The following is an 18,803-nucleotide window of genomic DNA, read 5'->3' as shown; positions in this document are numbered from 1 at the left end:
TAAAGCCTATATTTCAGCTGATGTTTTGCCTGTGTCCATCAAAGTAACATAACAAGGTAGACTGACTGTCAACAGCTAACAAGTTAGAACATTTTCATGCTAAATAAGATACACTAGCTTGCCAGAGCAGCTAAGCTAACTATTGTAAACTAACCTGGAAAGCCGACAGTAAAGAGAAACGGGGTTCTGACAAATGACAGTTTCTAAAGGTACAGTGTTACAGGTAATGTTACTCTGTGGTGATTCAAGATGACAAGGTTACTTGAAAAGGTAATTTGATATTTAGCTTGCAAGCAAGCTGCTAGCCAGTTAAATAGCAAACCAACATATGTCTCTAATGTGTTTGAAACTCCAATGGTGTCCACGAGATTCTGTCACTGAAACATTTTAAAAACATGTTTAAAAACAGCATTTTACTACACACACCAACAGTCATCATCTACAACCCTGGTACATTGGTGGTCCATTTAATTTGTTTGTTACAGATGAGGGAGATGTGAAAATGTTCAAACATGCAGCTGCTGGTAATTTTCCAATATATTATGGTTCACTGATGTCAACAGCGAAATCTCTCTGCAAAGAACTTAGAGGGAGAAATGTCTTATCAAACAAAAAGGGGTTAACAGAGAAATTGTTGATACTATGATACATCTAACTTCTGGACTACACTACCCTCAACCCCCAGCGACAACAACCATAGTTAGGTTACTGGAACACAGGTAGACCAAAATACAACAGACATGTAGTATACTGCACTGTGTGTAGATGTAAAGTTATGAACTTCAAGACAGCAAAGGGAGAAGGTTTTTAAGCCCAAGTCAATTTTGAAATTTCCGACGCTGTTTATTAAAATAATGTTAGTCCACTAACATGTCAACTCTATTCAAATGGCACACTGTTGCCCTGTAATAATATGGCTGCCATCATCTATCTACAGAATACACACATGCACACACATAGTGTGTGTTTAACAAAATCTACAAGAATACACCAACAAATAGTCTTCAAAACCTTCATAAAATGCATATATTATTAAACTTTTATCAGCTGTGCTGTTGATAACCAAAGGATGAAAATGATCATGGTATTTAGCTGATGCTTTTGTCCAAAGTGACCGACAAAACACATTCGAAAAAGAAAAAAACAACAACTATATGAACAACAAGCATTATGAACAAAACAACAAAATGCTTGCAAAAGTATTGTATATCAGGGCATAGTTAAAATAACAATAACTATAAAAATGTATACATTTTGGGGCAAATTTTGGTAACAAATACATTAGACAGATGAGTTCTAAAGAGGTGAGTCTGTAAATGCTTTGTGATACTCTGTGAATGTACTATGGCTGTCACTTGATTGGATAGGACTATGTAGGTGGTTCCACCACCGAGGTACTAATGACAAGAGTCTTAAGTGCCAACGAAGTGGTCAGGTTCTTCACAGATCTCGATAAGGTGCATTGCACACAATGAATTGAGACCATCAACTCATTTTGAACTCTGACTGATTAATAATTGAATAGCAGTGTGTTTTGTCTGCCTATGTGTGCTACAGTGTCAGTGGGTATTTGGTGTTAGAGAAGCACCACCCTGCATCTTTTTAGATAACGTTTATTGCTCATCCAACTGGTGGAAGGCAAGTCAAACCTTCCTTTCATAGCGTGAAGTGTTAGTATCCACGTAATTGCATAGGTATGCAATGGCCGACTGCTGCTGCATCTCATTCACATTTTCTTGTGGAAATACATCTCTAGTTTGACAGCGCTGCCACAGGACACACTGCCTCCACTTGTGAAATGTAATGTAATTCTGACTCAGCAAAACAGCTGGCTGGTACTGTATGGTGCCATGAAATATTTCCCTGGTGATGTAGATTAGAACAGTTCAAAGGTCTTGTCCAGGCAGCTCAAAGGGACAAAAGGCCATTAACAAGGTTGACCTCTCCCAAGAGCCAAATTGCAAGCATTCTTGCATGGTAAGAACCCACAGAGCAATGTTTGACAGTTTGATGAGTGACTGAGAATGAATTCCATTTAGAGATTATGCAAAGCCATTAAGGTGGTGAGATCGTAAATATGGACTATATATGCAGCTGTAAGCCATCAATTAACACAGCAGGACTAGGTTTCACATCCCATTTCATTTCAACAGGGAGACATTAGCCTCTTTAAACCATGTGAAAGGGGCTGACTGTGAATTGAGAATACAGTGCCAATTTAATTAATTAAATGAATGAAATCACACATGCAAGAAACAGATTACTCCTTTTTACATGATTAAATATTATCAAGATGTTAGTGGCACGGCAAGCAGAGATCTCAATATAATTTTGAACTCACCTGTGGCTAGTTAACATGTCTATTTCACATCCACAACCAAAAGAGAAGCACAAATCAGATCACCGTGCCCTTTCTTGCAAAATCACAATTTCATAACATGGCAATAGGGTGACACCTACAGGCTATATGTGGAAATGCTTTGGAGATATGCGTGACAGAACTGACAGATTATTTACATAATTAACAATATAATTTGACACCATGATTAAATAGGTGATGGCAAACAACGCAAATACAAATCCTCAATCACTATCTACATGTATTAGTTTGTTGACCTAGACCTGTTCATTTTAGAAGATGTAGGTGGGAACAGTGCCAAAAAGGAGCTGGACTCATGTAGGCTCTTGGTCTATGTTAAATATGAGGTAACATGTTTCAAGGTGATCGGTCCCCAGCATATGCTCAAACTGTGGCTGCAAGTCCTTTGGAGTGAACCCGTTCACAAAGTGCCCACTGATCTCCCTGTAAAGGGACGGCCCCACATCCTCTGAAAATTGAACACAATGAAAGAGATACTTATTTATTTGTAGCAAATAGCACCAAATACTCAGAAATATATAATGATAAACATATAATCATGTTGAAATTGCTTTAACTTCTCTAACAGTTCATAGTTGCTCAACAGAGTTTGTACGGATGCATCCTCGACATAATCAATTCATTTGTTACTCTGCAGAGACACTTTTTTGTCACTTCTCCTATCAGAGCTGACATTATTCAAGACAAGCCAAACAACGTCAAGTTACCCTTTAAGTGTCTGCAGCTGAGGCCCTCTTTTACAGAGGAGGCATTGCACTTACCTAGGTACCTCTCTCTCAGGACTTTCATGGTGACAGACAGACCACCAGCATCTTTCAGGTGCACCTCCTCCCCAAAGTCATCATCCTCCACTGACATCTCCATGGCAACTTTGGCATTACTGACAACATCCATCAAATCGTCTTCCTCTACCTCTTCAAAGTCATCTGGGTAGTCAGTGAGGTCAGTGTCACCCGCTGCACCTGTGGCAAATGGGAGCCAATCTTGGGAGTCACATCTCATTTTATTACTTTATTTAGTTACAAAGGACAGATCCTCAGTGTTACGGTTAATGTGTTTGTCCTCACAGATATTACACAAGAATAATATATCTGCTATGCTATTACATTGAAAGGACATTGTGCTTTCTTACCACATGACTCATTGAGGGCATCCTCAACTGTTGAATTATGGGAATGGGACTCCATTTTGTCCAAGCTGTCCTCAGTGGAGGACAAACTTTCTTGATCGTCAAAGTCCTCTGAGTAGTCTGAGCCTATGTACTCTTCGTCCTTGTCAGTTTCATGTCCATCCTCATCCTCCTCCTCTAGTGTGGAGACCAGTGGTCCAGCTGCTTTAGCATTACCATCAACATCCTCCACGCTGGCTACCGCAATGCCCTGTTTCCCAGAACACTGACGCTCACCGTCAGCGTCCTCTTTGGGCGGGGCTGGGCAGTCAGTGCACATCTTACTTAGCTCAGTTTCCCGGTGCTGGACAAAATGACTTAAGTGCTCTTGAACATAGGCAGTGTTCAGTATGCTATTAGCACTTGGTCTGTTTTCAGGCACGTCATTTAACATGGTCTTGATGAGTGTATGGAGAGCTTTGGAGTAACAATCTGATACAGGTTCATACTCGCCTTTGATGATCTTGTAGAACAAACTCAAGAGGTTTGTTGCATCAAAAGGGCACCGGAGAGCACATATCTCATAAAGTAAGCAGCCAAGTCCCCATATGTCAGACTTAGAGCTGTATGGGACATCACGGCAAAGCTCAGGACTCAAGTACCTGGGTGTGCCTACACATGTACAAGCTAAGTCCAATGTATTGCTCATCATCTTTGAAATTCCAAAATCACCAACCTTTAGAATTCCCTTTTTAGTTAAAAGGACATTGGAAGTCTTGATGTCTCTGTGTAGAACTTTCGCTGAGTGTATAAAGCTGACAGCCATGGTGACCTGGACAAACCATTCCATGACTCTCTCCTCTGCGAAATAGTCCTTTGGTTTACGTGTTTGAATTTGCTCCTCCAGCGTGCCGCCATCACAGTAATCCATCACAATGTAAATCAACTGGTTCGTGGAATCAAAAACAGTGTCGTTCCATGTGACAACGTGGGGATGCTTAAGTTTCTTCAGTATCTCGGCTTCTTGCAGAACAGCCTCTTTGGTCCGAGCTTTATGCGAACTCTCGATACCTATTCTCTTCACAGCATACAGTTTGCTTGTTGCGGCATGCTTCATAAGAAATACAACAGCTGTTGCACCTCTGCCGAGGGACAGTATACTCTCGTACGTTTCCATATAGAGCCAAAAAAAAATTAAAAAAAATCTAGAATTAAGATATCTGGTATCAGATAACGTCACTAACGTAAGCTAGGTTCAGTAAAAACGTGCCCCTGATCTCTGGTCCACTCAGAGGCAATACAAAATAGCAACTGAGATCAGGAAAAAAAAAGACTTTACAGGAGCTGGGTCATATTACAACGCTATTGCCGCTATTTGCTACATTACAACAATTCAGCCTAATCTTAACGTTGCCCAATTTCAGTGGCTAGCTAACCGTTAATCATTAGGTTTCCTTAGCTACAGCATTTTCAGTTAATGTCCAGCTGACTCTAGTCTATTCAGACTCAGATGTTGCTGCTTTTTTTCCACTTTGAAAACAAAACTCTCCATACAGGTTATTTTCTCAAATATATCATTAAAAGTAAACGCAGACCCTCTCAGGTGCTCACAGGCCTCGCTTGTTTACCTCTCGTCACTATAACAACAGGGGCAAGAGAACTTCAGAACTGCTCGTTGATTGGCCCATATTTCTTGTCACCTCCCATTCGTGAAATGTCCTATGCCTCTGCGCGCTCTCGCTTTCACATCACACAAGCATGCGCACGACTGTTTGAGTGAAGGGGATGAGGGAGAATCTATTCTCTATGAGGAGAATAGAGACACAAGGAAGCAGTGACATGGACCACCTGGTGTGCTCTGAACGAGCATGCCACTTGCAAGGTAGTGACTAACCAGCCAATGGCAAAAGATTATGATTTACACAAGATTTGTTTACTCTACTTATAAGTAACCTTTACTTACTGTTTACTTGTACATTAAATGAAGGGACATGCATCAGCCATGAAGTTGCATAATTTGTTTTATTAACAATAATACGGGCACTTGAACAGACTGCACTGAATGGCATTAAGTTATGGACTTAAATATATTAAAGCATAAACAAAAAGAGTAAAATTTAGTTCACACAAACACATTAAAAGCAAATACAAACATTAAAATAGCAAAACCGTAAAATATAGATTTATTACCAAATTCTTCATTCAGACATTTTGACAACTAAGTGGTAGCTTTTTCTTTGAGGGTGCGGACAGATTCTCTGGTAGCTTTGATAGGCCGGAGGACTTATCTTTGTTGCCTTTCTTCTTCTAGAAAAAAAAGAGGGAGTGATGAGTGGTTTCGTGTTTGCAGTTAACAAGTGTGCACATGCACACACAGACATAGGCAAGAACATGATGATTACAGTATATGGATCTACAAAGATTTATTCAACTTCTCACCTTAAAGAAGGGAAGCCTGTTGCCTTCCTGGCACATGATGTTCTCATCCCCATATGAGGGTTCTGTGACGATACTGTCGCTGCTACTGCTAACTTCTTCACGGTCGTCAAAGGAGTCCTTCACAAACAGAAAGGGACACACAACTTGAAATTTGAAGCAGTGTAGCACCTAAAGTTTTTAGCAGTGTCAAGGCTTCCTTTCTGGGCAGATTTGAAAGAGGCGTGTATATAAAGCAGACATGGGTATTTCTGGTCAGTACCTGGTCAATCTCCTCCTCCTCTCTTCCAGGGTGGTGCATTGGGTCTGCTCCTGCTGCTCTCTGAAGTGCTTTAGCAGCTCGCCACGGTTACGGGACCTGACCAGCTCACGTGGGTACGCATATTCCGTCTTCTTGGGAGTCATACCTGATATGCAGCAGATAAGCAAAGAGCCACGAAAAATTATTTTTAGCGCATTTTAGGCTGAGGTTGTGTTTTTATTTGTGCTCTTAGTTCAGTCTGAGGTTGTGTTTTTATTTGTGCTCTTAGTTCAGTTTGAGGCTGCTCTATGGTTGTTGCTCAAGTCTACTCCTAATTCAAACTCGCTCTTCAATTGTGTTTCACTCCATTAGTGTTTCTTTGCATGACCAAAGCTCCCTTTTATTACTTTTTGGTTTTGCTTGCTTATCCATCACACACACACACACACACCTCCAAATAAAGAAATAACAAATAAAGTTGACTTGACCTGACTAAATTAGCTCCCAATTTGAACAGTTCCAATTCAAACCTAATGCAGGATTCCCACACCTTCTTAAACATCAAATTCAAGGGCAGTGCAGGCCCTCAAAACTCCCAATACGGCATAGTTTGAGACACAGATCAAGGTTAATTACTGTTACAACATGGAGAAGTTTTATAAGGAGAACTAGGTGGCTTTACAGAAGCTCACAGACAACAATTAAAAGAGAGGCTTGAATTTGTGAAAACTTAGCACAATTGAGAAGTTTTGCAGTGATACTGTGACAGCAGACTGTGTGGTCTCTTGCCTTTTCTAAAACAAAATATAGAAATTCAAGCACTTTCAATGACCGATGTCTATTCATGTCTATTTACACAAACATGAATGAATTTCAAAGACTCATGAGAAGCCTGCTTCTACCAATTTAACGACTGCCATTCTGCTGCCTCAACGAGAAGCTGGTTTCTCTCCATCACTCACCAGTGGGCACGTCCTGCCTGAGCTCCTGCAGGAAGCCGTGGACCGTGTCCCCAGTGAGGGCCACCTGGGAGGACAGACTCTCCTTCTGCTGCTGCAGGGTGAAGCGATCATGGCCCAACCGCTCCTTATCAGCAGTTACAAGTACCTCCACGTCGGTGCGCTGACTAACGAGGCACTCGCTCAGCTGCTGCAGCTGCTTCTCTGCGCGGGAGCTGACATTCTGAGACATTTGAGTGGACAGGGAGATAAGAGAGAAAAAAACATGACCTTTGATACTCTAAAAATGGGGCCCTTCACAGACCTCTCCAGACACAGGTGTTTGTTCGTCATGTTCTTTTCACATTTTCTAATTCACACATTGAGAATTCAGACTCTGGAAAAGATAAGCCTTGAAAATGCCACCTAAGCTCCCCAAGGTGCTTCTCTTCTTTCAAAAACACTGAAGAACAGTGTTTGACAGACAGTGACGAGTTCATGGTGCTCTGTCTCTTCAGCCAGCCTCCTCATATCTGATTACCTGTTGAAGGCCCCGCTGGGCTTCCATGCTGGCCTGAATGAGGGTGACCTGCACCTGGGTCCTGGATTCAACCTCAGCCTTCACTGTTGAGCACCACTGGAGGGTGCCATCTTCTAGAGTGGAGAGGGCTGTCTGGACGGAGTGGCAGTAGCCCTGGGACTCCTCTATAGTCTGGCTCAAGTCAGCAGTTGCTCTTTGGGTTCCAGATATCAGCTCCTCGGCGCTCCCTTCCAGGCGGCCCTGTGCCCCCCGCACCAGTCCTTCAGCCTCAGAGCAGTTCCTTCAGAAGTCAAGACAACACAGCAATCAGCAACACACTTCCAGACGATTCAACTCTCCCAAGTTCAGTACAATCTATTGGACTATTAAGTTCCCAGCAAATTACTTGACAGTGGATGTAATCATACCTATATTTCCAAAAAAGTAAGTATGTAGTGATACAATAATATGTGTGTGTATATATATATATATATTTATGATTATATGGAGTAAAAAAAAAATAAACTGTAACAGGCCTTATCGCTAATGAATTCATCATGAGACTTGAGCATGTTAGTTGGCTATTTGACACTCACCTCTGCAGAGTACTCTGGAGCTCCTGCACAGGCAGGCCCAAAGCATTAGCTGAGCTCAGGAGGCCATCTGCATCCTCCTGCACCTCCGCAGCCAGCAAACCGATTTGCTCATTCAGCTGCTTCAGCATCTAGGCAGTGATGAGGTGAAACATGAGCAGTTGAAGGCCAACCATGAAGTTACACACACAAAACTTTTAAAAAAATGTTTTTTTTTTTTTTTACACACAGTTAGCTGAGCTGAACTGGACCACACATTTAACCAACATTATAGACCGTTTAGACTCACTGCGTTCTGTTTTTTTGAGCTTTGGCTGATCTTAGTCTTCATCCTGTCCAGCTCTGCTTGAAGAGAGTTGATTTCATCCACAGCAGTCTGTCTCATGGTAGCAATCGCTTGAATCTGGTCCTTGGAATTTGTCTCCAGGTCATTCCTCAGACACACCATCTAAGGAGTAGAAAATGCTGCTGACACTAAATGATGGCACAGTAGTGCTCCTGTGTCCATGGGGGATACGTTCAAAGACATACCATGGATAGTAGAGAACACCATATATAACTTTCATGCACATACATTCCTATTAAGTAAAATGTATAAATTACACACAATACGACATGAAAAACAAAAATGAATAAAAAAATAAAACGATTATAACATAGCCAACTATAGTAATGTGGTCTCTCTCTTGAATGAACGGGATTCTGACGTTTTTGCTTAACCCTGAACAGATGATGGAGCAATGAAACATATCTTGTAGACAACATTAGTACCTTTTCCCTACGTCTTAGCCCCTCTCTTTGATAAAAACATGAAGGAAATGAGGATGGAATTGCAACGAGGATGGAGGAATCAAGGACAGACATGCATGAGAAATGACCTTAAAGACACGAGTCACATATTAAGCGCAACGGTGCTGAAAGGCTGGAGTGGTGCTGAATTTAAAACCTATGAACCGTTAATTTTCCACTTAAAGCAACAATGACACTTTTTGAGGTATGTTTTTATAGGCAACTAGTTTTGGTACCATCCTCAAATTCACTTTGATAGCATATGGTCATGTGAAGGACAGATAAACACCTGTGTCTTTCCCACTAGCCATCCAGGATATGCAGTGTAGTTCTGTGTTTCCTGGCTGGAATACCTTGCAAAAATGGAAGAAAAGCTTTCACAGCATGATATTGCCAGCTATAATCAGAATGGGATTCTATACTGCCAAAAGACACCGGTTAGTGTGTTGGCAAGCTTCTATCAGTGTCAACTGGGCTGTTGGTGGTGTTTGCAGGGGTTTTGCATGCCTTTTAGGTAGTAGTAAGCTTGCTAGTTTTGCAACAGAACTCCTTATTACTGCGATAATATTTTCGGGACGCAGATAACGGAAACCACGGTTACCAAATCAGCGGATGGGGGGGGGGGTTCCACTGTGCTGTAACGATCCTCAAAATCATAAAACAATAAAAAAATAAATAAAATCAGCAACAAAGAACACCAGTAGTAGTAGGGAAGGAGTTGGGGAGTAAACAAACCTTCTCAAGGAGCCCATGGAAAGCCTGTAGCTGCAGTTTAAAGACATCATGTCGCTCCAGAATTGCGCTGAGCCCTGGCATTGATTGTGCCATCAGGACCTCTTGCAGATGGAGTCGGTGTTCATCCTGCAAGACACACAAATACACTTTAACATTCAGTTGCTCTTAGCGGCCCATCACACCCCAAACGGGTTGGATTCACCCACCAGTGCCTTGTGCAGAACTTGTTTGGTCTCCTGACACAAGTTGGTCTGCTCCAGTATCTGAGCCTCGCACTGCTGAACGCTCTCCTCCACGGCACTCTTCACAGTGACCACCAGAGCCTCCGTGTCCAGAGCAGCCTGTGTGCAGGCCTCAGTCACCATCCCGTGAAGTTTGGCTGGTGGGGGAAAGAGAGGAAGAAAGGTTCTGAACACAGAACAGCAACAGCAACCTTCTGTGTGGAAGGTTTGGAAGCACACCATTTCCCTTACAGAAAGGGTGAGCACATTTGAGTAAACAAGTTATTTTTTCTCTTGCAATGTGCTTGCATTACAGTACTGGAGGCTACTACTATGGGCATAAAAACAGAATGTGCTCAGATGAAGTGAATGTTACAGAGGAAGGTTGAGTGCATAAAAACAGGATATGCTCAGATGAAGTGAATGTTACAGAGGGAAGGTTGAGTGCATAAAAACAGGATGTGCTCAGATGAAGTGAATGTTACAGAGGGAAGGTTGAGTGCATAAAAACAGAATGTGCTCAGATGAAGTGAATGTTACAGAGGAAAGGTTGAGTGCATAAAAACAGGATATGCTCAGATGAAGTGAATGTTACAGAGGGAAGGTTGAGTGCATAAAAACAGGATGTGCTCAGATGAAGTGAATGTTACAGAGGGAAGGTTGTGTGCATAAAAACAGGATGTGCTCAGATGAAGTGAATGTTACAGAGGGAAGGTTGAGTGCATAAAAACAGGATGTGCTCAGATGAAGTGAATGTTACAGAGGGAAGGTTGTGTGCATAAACACAGGATGTGCTCAGATGAAGTGAATGTTACAGAGGGAAGGTTGTGTGCATAAAAACAGGATGTGCTCAGATGAAGTGAATGTTACAGAGGGAAGGTTGAGTGCATAAAAACAGGATGTGCTCAGATGAAGGAATGTTACAGAGGGAAGGTTGTGTGCATAAAACAGGATGTGCTCAGATGAAGTGAATGTTACAGAGGGAAGGTTGAGTGCATAAAAACAGGATGTGCTCAGATGAAGTGAATGTTACAGAGGGAAGGTTGTGTGCATAAAAACAGGATGTGCTCAGATGAAGTGAATGTTACAGAGGGAAGGTTGTGTGCATAAAAACAGGATGTGCTCAGATGAAGTGAATGTTACAGAGGGAAGGTTGTGTGCATAAAAACAGGATGTGCTCAGATGAAGTGAATGTTACAGAGGGAAGGTTGTGTGCATAAAAACAGGATGTGCTCAGATGAAGTGAATGTTACAGAGGGAAGGTTGAGTGCATAAAAACAGGATGTGCTCAGATGAAGTGAATGTTACAGAGGGAAGGTTGAGTGCATAAAAACAGGATGTGCTCAGATGAAGTGAATGTTACAGAGGGAAGGTTGTGTGCATAAAAACAGGATGTGCTCAGATGAAGTGAATGTTACAGAGGGAAGGTTGTGTGCAGGAACTGAGAGGAGGCCTTCACTCCCAGGCAGCACGAGGTGTCGTCACGAACCCCTTACAGGGTGAAAACACCCTCGCAAAACATGCTAATAGCAGACAGCATGGAGTTTCTCTGTAGGATCAGAATATAAAAACACACACACACTCACTCACTCACTCACTCACTCACTCACTCACTCACTCACTCACTCACTCACTCACTCACTCACTCACTCACTCACTCACTCACTCACTCACTCACTCACTCACTCACTCACTCACTCACTCACTCACTCACTCACTCACTCACTCACTCACATGTGGTGGTGTTGTAGTTATCCACCATAGCCAGGTGTTTGGCATTGTTCTCTTCAATGGACATCTGCATCTGGCTGCAGCAGGTGTTTATCCGCTGGGTGAAGCCCTGCTGCACAGTCGAGTTGTGCTCCTCAACCTCTCGCTTCCTGTCCAGTTTGGAGTGGAGGCCAGACACATCACTGACACTGACCTCCGCTGTGGTGAGGAGCTACAAGGACAATAGGAGGTTTTGAAATGGGTTGAACTTATAAAGTAAATATGAATTTGTCTGTATAACTTGAGGACCACGGGGAGCCTGAAGGGGGTGAGGTGAACAGAAGGAGAGCATCATAAGGAGACTGAAACAACTCTATTGTTTTGAAACATTTGGCTAGGCAAACACAGCCGTTTAACGCACACCAAGTACCAGATGTTCTGTCCAATTAGAATTCTGAGGTTCTGTTCAGTATAAAAGCTAGGATAGGAGCCAGTGCAACTCTTGAGTTAAATTGACAGCAGTGCATTACCTGATTAGCAGTGCTATGCAGCGCTTCCTCTGCGCTTGCAAGCTCTGAGGCAATAAATTGCTCTTGACTGAGCTCGTCCCTTGCCTGCTGCAGGTCTTCATGGACCTCCTGGAGATGGTGACTAGCCTCTTGGAGTTCCTCTGTGCACTGGTCAAGTTGCAGTTTGTTGACTGAAAACAGCCCAGTGACCTGATATAGGGTGTGAAGATTTTTTTATTATAAAAAAAAAAAAAAAGAAAGAAAGAAACACACTTAATACCATCTGAGCCCTTTTGGCCAACAGAGGGCAGCATAGCATCAGAAAGCATTTTTATGACGCAGAGAAAAAGAAAGAGGATACTGCGGTGAAATTTGAAAAATACTTACACTCTTCAGCTCTTCCTCTATGGCTTCAATTCTATCGGCATACTCAGTGATCTGCGACTCCTGAAGGCCAGTCTACTGTTTAAGCTCCTACAAAGCAACAAACAGTTTAAACTTATTTGACTTTGCCCACATACCTTAAGACTTAAACTGCTGAGAAGAGAAAGTGAAGGATTAATTGCTGTTACAAAATTGTCACCCACTCAAAGTTCTCAGAAGACAGGTAAACTCCATGCTTGTCACGAGTGGCAGTTAGATCACGTTTCAAGCGTTCAATTTCCTCTGTATACTCCTGTAATGAAATGTTTTGGTTTGTTTTTTTTAAAGAAAATTAAAACTGGTCTTTCTAAATTGCACAATATCTAAATATTTCTACCTTGATAAGAACCCTCTTGGTCAGTTTCTGGTTAACTTCAGGTTTGTTCATAATGTTCTTTGCACGACATGCATAGTCCAGCGTGCTCATAGTTTCCTGAGGACAACAGACATTAATATTAGCCATTTTGAAACAGCCATTTTCTTACAACCAATAATCAATCAAGTAAACTTCCAACCTCTTGGTTGATGGAGGCCGGGGAGACGGTGGCGATGATGGACGTCCTGGTGTGGCCGCCCAGTGAATCCTGCAGGATGCGGGTGAGCTTAGACTCCCTGTACGGCACGTGTGGCGTCTTCTCCACCAGCGCGGTGATCACCCGGCCCAGCGTCAGCAGAGACTGGTTAATGTTGCCCGCCTCACGGGCACGCTTGTCCACTGCCCCGGAGCGGCCCACATTCTCACTGCCGGCCAGATCCACCTATGGGAATGACACCTCTTGGATGAGTGAATTAGAAGAGTTGTTGAACTCATTCAAATAGGTTTTTCAGTTCTTAACTGATAGATAACCTCGAAAACAATCATAGGGAGTTTAACATAGTAAAACAGTAAATCAAAGGATCTATCAAAAGATGATCATAGTGGAGCTTACCAAGTTAAGTTTCCCAATCTTCACCAACTCCTCTCCCTCTGGGGTGACCTCCCTCATATGAATTGTGACCGTGAAGACAGAGTGTGAACGACTACCGAAATGTAAGAATGGATCAGTTACAAAAATGATGAACTATGACAGAAGCAACACTTTGTAAACTAATCCACCTCACACATAGAATGCAAGACAGGGCGTGAAGATGCTCCCCATTCAAGCACAACACATAAACTGTATACACAGAGGTTAATATTACAGGAAGATCATACACAGTAGTTTGAGTCTGTACCTTGAGTACGCATTCATTAAAGTGCAGGCTGTTTTCCTCTTGGCAGTACCCCTCTTCATAATTTGATAAACCTCGTTCTTATTGTGCACAGTGATCTCCTCCAGTCCCTTCACAATGACGGATCGCTGAGAGAACGAGGGGAGGAAGAGCCTTGGTTAAAAATGTGACGATCATGGAAAGGATCAACATTAACACTCTGAAGTACAAGACCTATAATGCAGCCACAAGACTAAACTACAGGAGGATTTATTCAAATCTAAATAATTAAAAAGAGAAATGACTAGTAGACCTTGTTTCGAGGATCGTCAAAGAGCTGAAGGCGCTCCGACATGTCAGAGCAACTCAGCAGGTCAAACAGTTCTTCATTGTAGATCTCGAGCAAGGACACCTTGACGGAAAACTCAATCCCACTAGCAGTCAGCTTCTCGAAGATCTGATGCAGAGTACGTGGAATAATCCCAGCAAGAGGATCCTGACAGAGAAGGACACATCACAAGATGTCAGTTGTAAATCGGCTTCTTGCTGCAGTATTAACAACTTTGAACTGGCTTCAGTCTTCAGACGGAGTTTGAGGTTTCTCTACCTCCTCCCATGTGAACTCTTCATCAGGAGATCTCTCCCCCTCCATCGTGAAGGTTTTTCCTGTACCAGTTTGACCATAGCTGAGAATGAATGGACAAACTGTTCAGTCATGCAGAGATAGAGTGCAACTCACTGCTGAGGGTTGTCTGATTACAGTTATTAGGTTTGACTAATGAAAACGGGGACTCAAGTAGGTTGAATCACATGGGACACTTAAGTGTTCTATGTGGAAGTCTGTACCTAAGTCTGAGATATGACATAAAAAACATAATGCGACTTACGCGAAAACGGTACAATTGTAGCCCAATATCACTTCGTCTAAAATAGGACACACGACACTTCTGTAAACATCAATCTGCTTTGCCGACGGTCCAAACACCTAAACACCAACATGGAACAACAGGTTAAAATGAGAAAAATATATGCATGTGCAAATTGTCTTTCAGCATTCGTATTCTAAAACTGTTACCATGTCAAATGTGTAGGTCTTCCTGGCACTTTTGTCTGCAAAACCTCCAGTTCGAACAGCTACTTCTTTTCTGTTTGGGTCGCAATCGATAACTCCATGTGAGCCAGTCTTGCGCTCCGATGCGTTGAAAGGCCTGTAAAAACGTGGTAATGTAGATGCATTGCTACCCATATAATTTTAACCAAATAAATAGTCTGAGAAACTTACCTGCATCGTACAACCACTTGGATGTTTTTGCCCTTTTCGTCCCGTTTGCTACAACCCACTTGCGAACTCATTGTTAAAGAGCGCCTAGTATTATCCAGTTTCATGTGTCAAATGAACAAACAAGTGAATTCGTGAGACCGGTATTTGCACCGGAATTGTAAGGTACCTAAGTACGCCCAAAGTAGTGTAAATAGATGACTGACAGATGCTTCCCGGTCCCGTTAATTTACGGAGGAATGCTGATTAACTGTATCCAAGCGCCGTATTTGTTCGCTTCCGCAAAAGAAAACCGTTTAACTAAGCACAAACAGCAGACAACTGTTTAAAATAGTGTTCTGATTAACTGTATCCAAGCGCCGTATTTGTTCGCTTCCGCAAAAGAAAACCGTTTAACTAAGCATAAACAGCAGACAGCTGTTTAAAATAGTGCTCTTCAACCAAAGCGCCAATCAATGAAACGTATCATGTATACTGAAACGTGATTGGCTGAGAACATTTGTTGACGGCACTGATGCACTAGACTAGAGCCATGTATCGTTTTCACGATAATGCGCTTTACTTGCGCAGTTACCGCATGGGCTCTTGGGGAAGCCAGAAGTCGTGAATGAGAACAGCTATATTTTGAGTCTGTTGTGTTTTTGTTGTGACAGGCTGATTTCAGTGATCATATAGAGTGCATGGGAAATGCCACCCAAAGGAAAGGGTGGTAAGGGTGGCAAAGGTAAGAATTAGGAAAACCGAAGAAAAGCAATAGCGTTCAGGCTAATACGGCTGTACTATTTTTGCTAACTATCAGACTAGCTAACGTTAGCTGGCAGCACTAGTGTCTAGTAGTGAGTAGATGCCTTACCATCTTTGATACAAAATATTCTACAAACAATTTTGGCAATTATGCAGACAGTTGTCCTTTCAATGAGCCGTCATCGATAGTGAGATCGTAGATACATTGTTTTCTCTCCTGTCAACCGCCTTGCATTATGTATGAAGAGCACAATCATAACGTGCCTGATGTAATACAAAGTGCCTGGTTAGTTGAGCATCTGTGAGGTGACGGGAGGACATTACTAAGTTAAATTGTAACACTACTTATTTTTTCCGTACACTCTTTCCAGGGGGTGGTGGTGGAGGTGGTGCTTCTGGCAGTGGTGACACGGAAAAGAAAGAGAAAGCTCAGAAAGGAGGCACTGCTGTCAAGGTAGAGGGGACACCATCATCTGCATCTTTCACATGATGATTTCCATGATGTCAAATTGTATAGGTTCAAAAACAGTAATGTTGTAGAGATCACATTTATTTTAATGTAGTTGTAACATAGAGCAGTGTGTTTATTTCTGGATACTGTCCTTGTGAAAGTGCATAGATCATTTGTATCTTGCAAGTATAATCACTGCCTCATCTATTCCATGGGTCTCGGCAGTTCAGGCTGAGTGGATCTAGAAAATATGCAAATAAAACACGGTGCTGAAGCAGAATCCCTCCACTTCCCTAAACTGATGTTTAATCCACCCTCTCAAGAACCTGCTTCAGCCTCATCTTTTTAAAATTTTGCTGAGAGAGGTTACAAAGATTTAGCTCCAGCAGGTGGATGGTTTAATCTGTACTGAAATGTAAAGCTTATTTTTGGCCACAGATTTGTTGATGTGTTTCTATAAAATGTGTTTGTCAGAAACGGCTGTTGTCAAATAATTTACAATGAAGCTGGGTTCCACATTAAGTGCACCGACGACCAGGCTCCTCTGTAGGTGCCAATCCTCACAATCAGGAAGTCCAAAAAGATGATTGCATGTACAGTGCCTTCTTTGGAACAATACGGTTACGTGGAGAGATCTGTGATGTTTCATTGTATTAAATGAACAGCCACATCACTAGCAGTAGGGATAATAATGTTAGTGTCATTTTAACACTACCCTGAATCATAACAAACAAATCTTCATCAGCAGTGGAAGACTAGAGGAGTGGAGCTGTAAATTAGTCACATTTTAAAAATGTGATCATTTTTCCTGACTTGATCCATAGATGTCAGAGACTGGTTCTTTTAGCCCTCCGTAGATTAATGGGAATTGGTCAGTTGTGCTTTGCAGTACTGTGTCTGTGTGTGACTAAAACGCCCTAGTTTAGTCATTGACTGAGATGGTTGCTGAGGGTTTTGGGTCCCCATTAGCTAGTTTAGTCATTGACTGAGATGGTTGCTGAGGGGTTTGGGTCCCCAGTAGCTGGGTAGAGCTACTATCATAGACGTGAGGCAGGTCCATGACATCAGTCATGGCCAGATTATTTTTTAAGATTCATGAAGCTAAGCCATACGTGGCTAGAGGACTTTATGATCTGCTCTATAACACTTGGTAGTCATTTCATCTTTGTAATGGACTTACTTGGATTGGTTGCCTTGACAGGTCCGTCATATTCTTTGTGAAAAACATGGAAAATGTATGGAAGCTATGGAAAAATTGAAATCCGGTGTACGCTTCAGTGAAGTTGCTACACAATACAGTGAAGACAAAGCCAGACAAGGGGTAAGTAACACATTTGTTTCCCTTGAGCCCAAGGAAGGATGTAACTGTTGTTGGAAACTCAGCTGCAACACCCATTCTTTTCCAGCAGATGGCACACCTGTGCAAGGTGTCTTGACAAGCATGTGGAACATCCGTGACGCTTTGCGTCAGTGTGTTTATTGCATAACTTGCTCAATTCTGCACCATTAAACTGTGTCTCTTTCTGTGCTCGCCAGTGTACCAGTTTTGGATTGAAGATATCATTTCAGAGTGTTTTCCCACGCCTGCGCCCTCATTGTGTACTCATTGGTGTGCAGCGTTATTTTGCAGTCTTTTCTAGGATAAAAGCTCGGGAGACATTCATATAAACTCATGTAATATTGTTTTACTTGTCAGAGCAAGGCTTAACAATACTACATTAATGGGGTTCCATTCCATTTGAGTGTTGGTACTGCTGATAAATGTGTCATTTATCATCAGTACTCAGCCTGTGTCAAATATGTCATGCAAAACAGTAAACAACCGTACTTTGCATATGGCAGGGTGACCTGGGCTGGATGACAAGAGGATCGATGGTGGGCCCGTTCCAGGAGGCTGCCTTTGCCTTAGCAGTTAGCACAATGGACAAACCTGTGTACACAGATCCACCTGTCAAGACGAAATTTGGCTATCACATTATCATGGTCGAGGGCAAGAAGTGACCAAGCCTACATCGAGTGTGCGGAGTTCAGTCATTATGTGTTAAAGCTCTAACAGTGCCCCAATTCTTAACATTTGATTTAAGAGTTTATGGTAGGTTTTGTTCAAGATTTTGTTCAGAGTTGCTGTAACAACCAGTAAAAAATAAAATACTGTCATGTAATTGTTGAAGATGAAGTATGTGTGTGTTTATTTTGGAGGACACAAATAATTAAGAGTATGCTTCAGGGCACTCTAAAGCATACAATGCACATGACATACACATTTCTATCAACCAGTCAATGTTTCATACAGACATTCATCAAAACTGATTTAATGTTACCATGCTAACACTAGTGTTTGAGAGTATTCCATTTCCCTCATGTATACTATGAAGAGTATAATGGAACATGTTGAGATATATCTAGGAAGAATGCTGGGGTTTAAAAAAAAAATAAAAAAAATGGACTGCTGATTTTTATTGGTGGAAAAATACAGCAATGTGCATACACAGTAGTTAGCATGCTTGTTATGAGTTTAATTGATATCAGCTGATG

The 18,803-nt window shown here is 42.1% G+C and overlaps 2 protein-coding genes and 1 pseudogene across 2 annotated transcripts; 1 reads left to right on the top strand and 2 right to left on the bottom strand.

Moving 5' to 3' along the window:
* Window positions 1-822: 822 nt before the first annotated feature.
* On the bottom strand, window positions 823-5,222 carry nek12 (NIMA-related kinase 12). Its single transcript, XM_012839938.3, has 3 exons — window positions 3,513-5,222; window positions 3,142-3,342; window positions 823-2,828 (listed from the first exon to the last, which is right to left on the bottom strand). Exons 1-3 carry the CDS (start codon window positions 4,663-4,665, stop codon window positions 2,674-2,676), a joined length of 1,509 nt encoding a protein of 502 aa, XP_012695392.2. The 5' UTR covers window positions 4,666-5,222; the 3' UTR covers window positions 823-2,673.
* Window positions 5,223-5,493: 271 nt separating this feature from the next.
* On the bottom strand, window positions 5,494-15,450 carry LOC105911613 (annotated as a pseudogene).
* A 168-nt stretch (window positions 15,451-15,618) lies between these two features.
* Window positions 15,619-18,435, top strand: pin4 (protein (peptidylprolyl cis/trans isomerase) NIMA-interacting, 4 (parvulin)). The gene is made up of 4 exons (XM_012840484.3): window positions 15,619-15,797; window positions 16,189-16,271; window positions 17,470-17,589; window positions 18,111-18,435. Exons 1-4 carry the CDS (start codon window positions 15,761-15,763, stop codon window positions 18,267-18,269), a joined length of 399 nt encoding a protein of 132 aa, XP_012695938.1. The 5' UTR covers window positions 15,619-15,760; the 3' UTR covers window positions 18,270-18,435.
* The last annotated feature ends 368 nt before the right edge of the window (window positions 18,436-18,803 follow it).

Source organism: Clupea harengus, chromosome 20 (assembly GCF_900700415.2).
Source record: "Clupea harengus chromosome 20, Ch_v2.0.2, whole genome shotgun sequence".
Taxonomy (NCBI): domain Eukaryota; kingdom Metazoa; phylum Chordata; class Actinopteri; order Clupeiformes; family Clupeidae; genus Clupea; species Clupea harengus.
This window is presented reverse-complemented; position numbering and strand designations above follow the sequence as displayed.

What these genes read in the sequence shown, in the direction of transcription:
- nek12 (XM_012839938.3), bottom strand. Translation starts at nt 4,665, where the DNA reads ATGGAAACGTACGAGAGTATACTGTCCCTCGGCAGAGGTGCAACAGCT. An exon ending in TGCCCTCAATGAGTCATGTG is followed by an intron (nt 3,343 to 3,512) that starts GTAAGAAAGCAC and finishes CATTTGCCACAG; the next exon opens with GTGCAGCGGGTGACACTGAC. An exon ending in CCTGAGAGAGAGGTACCTAG is followed by an intron (nt 2,829 to 3,141) that starts GTAAGTGCAATG and finishes TTCAATTTTCAG; the next exon opens with AGGATGTGGGGCCGTCCCTT.
- pin4 (XM_012840484.3), top strand. Translation starts at nt 15,761, where the DNA reads ATGCCACCCAAAGGAAAGGGTGGTAAGGGTGGCAAAG. An exon ending in GGGTGGTAAGGGTGGCAAAG is followed by an intron (nt 15,798 to 16,188) that starts GTAAGAATTAGG and finishes CACTCTTTCCAG; the next exon opens with GGGGTGGTGGTGGAGGTGGT. An exon ending in AAGACAAAGCCAGACAAGGG is followed by an intron (nt 17,590 to 18,110) that starts GTAAGTAACACA and finishes TGCATATGGCAG; the next exon opens with GGTGACCTGGGCTGGATGAC.